The sequence below is a fragment of the Myotis brandtii genome, unplaced genomic scaffold (genome assembly GCF_000412655.1).
Source record: "Myotis brandtii unplaced genomic scaffold, ASM41265v1 scaffold411, whole genome shotgun sequence".
Taxonomy (NCBI): domain Eukaryota; kingdom Metazoa; phylum Chordata; class Mammalia; order Chiroptera; family Vespertilionidae; genus Myotis; species Myotis brandtii.
The window spans coordinates 987,311-992,799 of NW_005365804.1; the positions used below are offsets into that span (position 1 = coordinate 987,311).

Consider the following 5,489-nt stretch of genomic DNA (forward strand, 5'->3'; position numbering starts at 1 on the left):
TCCACCCAGCTCCATCCATGTTCAGAGGCTCTGGGCAGGAGGACAGGAGAGCACTGGGCAGGTGGAGAGGCCTGGCACTTCTGGAACCTGCCCGGAGGAGGGGGAGCCAGATTGCCCTGGCTGGTCCCGACTCCACAAACCTCTTTCCCAGGAGAGGATTCGTTTTCTCGGGAGCCATCGGCTTCCCTTGTCTTTGTGGCCTGGAACCAGACTGCAAGTCAGGTGGCCTCTCTCCACCCCAAAGAGGGGTTGGTGCCAGCCCGACCTTCCCAAACCTTGTAGCCTAATTAGAAACCAGATGGTTAGGAAAGAGGACAGTCACGGTAGGGCCTGGGCGAAGGGCTGGACTCCAGAGGTGGGCTGGGTGGAGGGCACCCTCCTTCAAGTTGCTGTTTGAGGGAGAAGGCCGGCCTCGTGATTAGTCTTGGGGACCAGGAGGGCACACCGTGAGCCGCAGGCCTCTCTGTCTGCCCCGGCCAGGGGTTTCTGACAGGTGAGATGGATAAGCGGCCCGCACACCTGTGGGCTGGGTCTGCCTGGAGAGCAATCGGCCTGGCCAGAGGGAGGAGGCCGGGAAGTCCCCAGGGGAGGACACTCAGCCAGGGACAGGGCCCAGGACAGTGCCGTCTACAGGGAAAGGAGGAAAGGCAGGAGGCCTAATCCCGATACTTTAGAAGCGCCCCTCCCACCTTTGCCGCCTGGTTCCGAGCTCTGCTGGGGAGTGTGCTCTCAGCCAGACAGAGCTGCCGATGTGCCGGGGGGATTGTTAGGCCACCTCGTGCCTGGGCCACGCCCATGACCTTCCCAGTGGTTGTGGACAAGTGTCCTCCCCCTTGAATTGTGTGAACCACAGTGTCAAGGGTGTGGCCTCAATCAGCTCCCGGCCCTGCGTCAGGGCCCAGACCAGGCCTGTGTACCCAGGGCGGGGCAGGTGAAAGGACCGTGCGAATGGCCAGCCCCTGGGAGCCCTCCCCTATCAGGGACCGCAGCGATCTCGCATTGCCCAGATGCCCTGGATGACATCCAGCTACTTCCAAGGCCAGGGAGTTCTCCCTTGGGTCCTCCTGCACCCTCCCTGTCTCTGGCTGCCCGCATTGCTCGTGGAGCCGCGGTGTCGGCAGAGGGAGCAGGCGGGAAAGGGGGTTAAGGAAATCAGTAGGTGGATGGAGTCCACTGATGTCACTGGAGGCCCGGGGCCCTTGGGAAGCCCAGAGGACCTTTATCATGGAAATGAGTATTTAGGCCCCAGCTCTGCCCCCGCCTCTTCCAGCCCCCTTCCCTGGTCATGGGTCTTAAAAGAAGACTTTCATCAATGCACCAAGGACCTAGAGGAGCAGGGAGCCCCCTCCCCCCCAACCCACTCTCCCTTAACACGTCTGAAAAGCACATCCACCTCCTCCATCTGACCGGGTTCCCTTCCCGTGGGGCTGGGCCGACCCCCAGGAAGGGCCGGCCCCAAAAGACAGTCTCAATGCCTCAAAAGACATTGACCCCAGGCTGACAACAGTCCCAACTGCTACTTTTTTTTTCTTTTCCTTTTGCTTTCTAAAAGCTATTGTTATACTCTTCATAACATCGTATATTTTAATTTCATGTCATTTTGAATCTTATATAAAAATGTGAGAATTTGGATTTTTAAAAAGAACGTCTCCATTTTAGATAGCCCCTTTGGATGTTAATATATAGTGAGTCCAATGTATGCTTTAGAAGTAAAGACATTGCCCATCACAGACCCCAGCGCTGCGTGTTCTGGTCGTTCTTCCACGGGGGCATGACGGGACGTGGAGAGGGAGAGAGGGGTGCGGGCCAGGGTGGCAGGCTTGAGCCTGGGACATAGGCTGGGTTCGAGTTTTGAACCTTGTGGTTGTGGGACTGGGCAAGTCACTGCGGAAACTCCCTCGTTGGGGACTCATCTGAAGAATGGGGAGGTTAACCCTTCCCTTGCTTGGCTGTTGTGAGAATTACATGGAGTCGTGTATGGAGGCCCTGGTGGGGGAGCTGTGAAGATGCTGACAATACCAATTGCAGGATACCTGGGACCCTCAGAAATGGCCCTGCAGCCCTGGGTCGCGAGGACGAGCAGGTCATGGATGGTCAGAAGCCGCTTGCTCAGCCCCAGTGGAAAACCAGCGCCTGCCGAGAGCAGCGACGGACCCAGAGGAGTGCCTGCTCCCACCTGCTTCCACTCGCCCTGTGATCCGTCTGCATGCCCAACCCAGCCGCCTCCCATCTCAGCCCTCCTACACCCCCTTTCTCCTGCACCCCATCCCTGCCTCCCAGCGGCCCAACTCCAGCTCAAGCTTCTTCCATTTCTCAAAGGCAAGGGCAGAGGTGGGGATAGAGAGGGTGAAACAACCTCCCTATGTTGGGGCATCTGAGAGCCAGTGGAGGGCGGTCAGCAAAGACACGCTGTCCTGGGGGTGGGAATTGAGGCTAGAAAATCAAGAAGACAGGGAGCTGCCCACAATGCAGGGGCTCAAAAATGGGTACAGAAGGCTTAGTGGAAAGGCTTGGGGGGGGACCCCAGATATGACCCGGACCTCACACTTCTCTATTTCCTCTGTGTGCGGCCACAGGAGGACCCCGCCCCCGAGACTGAGAAACCATGCGGTTCCTCTGCCGCCGGCCACCACTCAGCTAGAGGACACCTGGTCCTTGGTGCCTGAGCCAGGCTCGGATCCCGGCTTCCCCTGTAGCTGCATGAGCTCAGGCAAACCCCAGCCACCCCCCAGAGATGCCTGGAAAGCACTGGCATGTGCCTGGTGATTTATAGCTTCAGGTTCTCCTTCCTGAACAGAGGATGGTCTGCGTGCACCAGAGGTAGGAGCAGCCCCGGCTGGGAATGGCTGAGGCCACGTGGAGCCTGCAATGACCTTTTCTTCCTTTGTCACTACCCCTGCTTCCCTTCACAAACCACCGAGGCCCCTTCAGCTCCCACCTGGCCCTCAGCCTCTGCGCTCCAGCCTGGGCCCAACCAGGGCCGGGAATGAGGCCCGGAGGCTCAGTTTCAAGTCCTAGCCCTTTGCTAACAAGGGACCACAGGCCTTTCTCTGCCCCTCTCGGGGCCTTAATTCTCCATCTGAAGCAGAAGTCTTGACCCCTGATCTCCAAAGGCCCTTAGAGACCCAAGGCTCTGATTCTGGGAAGGTGACAGGATCGATCCATATCTCCTTTTCCCTCCGCGTCTCTTCTGGCCTCCAGCCTGCTGCCCGCCTGTCTCAGTCTGTGTTCTCTTGGTTGTAAGTGACAGGAACGGCACAAACGGGCTTACGCAGCTGCGTAACGCACCTGGCCACACACACAGGTACCTCTCTCACCTGTCCTGTATCTGATGCGACTCTCCTCCTCCTAGAGCAGGGGTGGGGGATGTCCGGCCCGTGGGCCGTAGAAGGCCTGGGAAACCATTTGGTCTGGCCCTGCCAAGGCAACTGCATGCGGGACTCAAAATTCAATAAGTTAGCAGCTTTCTTTTATAGCAACATAAATTTATATTAAGTGAATTATATTAAGCAAATGGTGATATAAATATCCAAATGGCCCTCAGCAGAAACAGCGTAGCATTTTCACGGGGGAACTTCAGACATTGTGACCAGGGTGGCAAACTAGCGCTGTCTTCTTTAGTCTCTGGGTGATCATTCCCTTTGCCCCAACCACTGCTGGTAGGGCAAGAGGGCGGTGCCTTGTGGGGGGGAGGACATCCGGATGAGAGCCAGAGCTGGGAGGAGCGAGAGGGGGAGGCTGACATAAAACTCTACCTTTTGGAGTTAGCAATTCCCGCTGGCTGGGGGAGAGGCACTGCCCTGGGGGTGGGGGCGTTCTCCCAGGGTCCGCAGGTCATCGCCGGGGCAGGCAGGGCCACCAAAGACAACTTCCCTTGGGAGCCATCATCCAGGCAGCTCTGTCAAACTGCCACCGTGTGGCTGGCTCTGTGCTCGGCCCCACAGGGGACAGTGGGAGGGGACCCTGAGCTCATGAGCTGTGGTGGCAGTGGCGTGGTGGCGTGGTGGCGCAGTGGCAGTGGCGTGGTGGCGTGGTGGCGCAGTGGCAGTGGCGTGGTGGCGTGGTGGCGCAGTGGCAGTGGCGTGGTGGCGTGGTGGCGCAGTGGCAGTGGCGTGGTGGCGTGGTGGCGCAGTGGCAGTGGCGTGGTGGCGTGGTGGCGCAGTGGCAGTGGCGTGGTGGCGTGGTGGCGCAGTGGCAGTGGCGTGGTGGCGTGGTGGCGCGGTGGCAGTGGCGTGGTGGCGCGATGGCGCGGTGAAGAGCACACAGTCACAGCTGGCTGGTGTCCCGCCGCTGTCGCCCATCAGGGCCAGGTTGTTGGACTTTCTGAGCCTCATTTTCCTCATCTGTGAAATGGAGCCAGTAATGCTCTCCCCTGGGCTTAGGGCGAGGGCACGGTGAGGTGACATTGCCCTCACTGTGTGCAGTGTTTGGCACGGAGTGGGCACTCAGGAAAGCAGAGCACGGGGAGGGCTGAGGAGAGAGGGAGCCGGCCTAGCTCTCCCATCTGAGTGTCAGGGGTGTCCCACTCCCCTCTGACACCCTGTTCCCAAGACCTGTCCGACCCCCCAGCTGGCCTGAGCCTCGTGCCATCTCCGTGAGATGGGCAGGGCAGACCCTTGAGATATCCAGGGGCTGCCCAAGGCCATGCAGTTAGTGATAAAAATAGCCTGGCACTGCGGGGGGCTGGCCAGGTGGGGGACAGGCAGTGGGGCTGGGACCTCACAGGCCTCCAGCTCCAGCCACTGGAGCCTGGGGCTCTGGCTCCCACCCGCTGCGGTTGACCAGGAAGCCGGAACAATGGCCGGGACTGGAGCTGGCACTGGGTCTGGCCAGGGGAGCAGGGAAGCTCTTTCCCAGCAGGCAGAGAGGGCGGCCAGCCCTCTGCTTCCTCAGAGGTTGAAGCCGCTGGGCTCCGTCTTCCCATCTGTGCGGAGCAGCTTTATAAAGAGCCCGGGCCTCCGCAGGCGCCTGGTGGAGGGCCTTCTCTGGTCTCCAGTCCTCCCTCCTGGCCTCTCAGACCCCCTCACCCCCACCCCCTGCTCCCCCTCTATCCAGACGGGCCAGGCTCCCTGTGATAAGCTGCCATCCTCACACTGGCGGGTTTCTTTGTTCCTTGAAGGTCATGCATCCAGGAAAAGCCTGACCTTCCGTGGATTCACAGATTCCGGCTGGAATGCCTGGCCCTCCTCAGGGCCCAAAGAGGAGGTGGAAGGAGGGCCGGGTGGGAGGGCCTGTGGGTCTCCCGTCACGGCGGGCATCCATCCCCACCCGGCCTGCGTGCCTGCCTTTGCTCACCCGCCAGCACTGGGTAGAGCAGACCAGTGTTTGCTCACACGGTATGTTCACTGGCGGGGCCTGTGGAGCAGGAAACTTGCTTCTCTGAGTGGCCTGGGGCCCTCATCTTACGTCTACTCTCTGCTGTGTGGCTGGGAAGAGTCCCCAGGCCTGGCCAGCCCTCCAAGCCTGCCTCCACCTCTCCAGCCCCAGCC

At 60.1% G+C, this 5,489-nt stretch overlaps 1 protein-coding gene across 1 annotated transcript in view; it reads left to right on the forward strand.

Annotated features, from left to right (window-relative positions):
* ZNF319 (zinc finger protein 319) overlaps positions 1–4,598 on the forward strand; it is a gene marked incomplete at its 5' end in the record, with an annotated part of 6,234 nt that extends 1,636 nt beyond the window's left edge. The window contains 2 exon segments of the mRNA XM_014545518.1: positions 3,945–4,251; positions 4,552–4,598. Coding sequence (XP_014401004.1) covers positions 3,945–4,251; positions 4,552–4,598 — 354 coding nt within the window.
* Between the last annotated feature and the right edge of the window lie 891 nt (positions 4,599–5,489).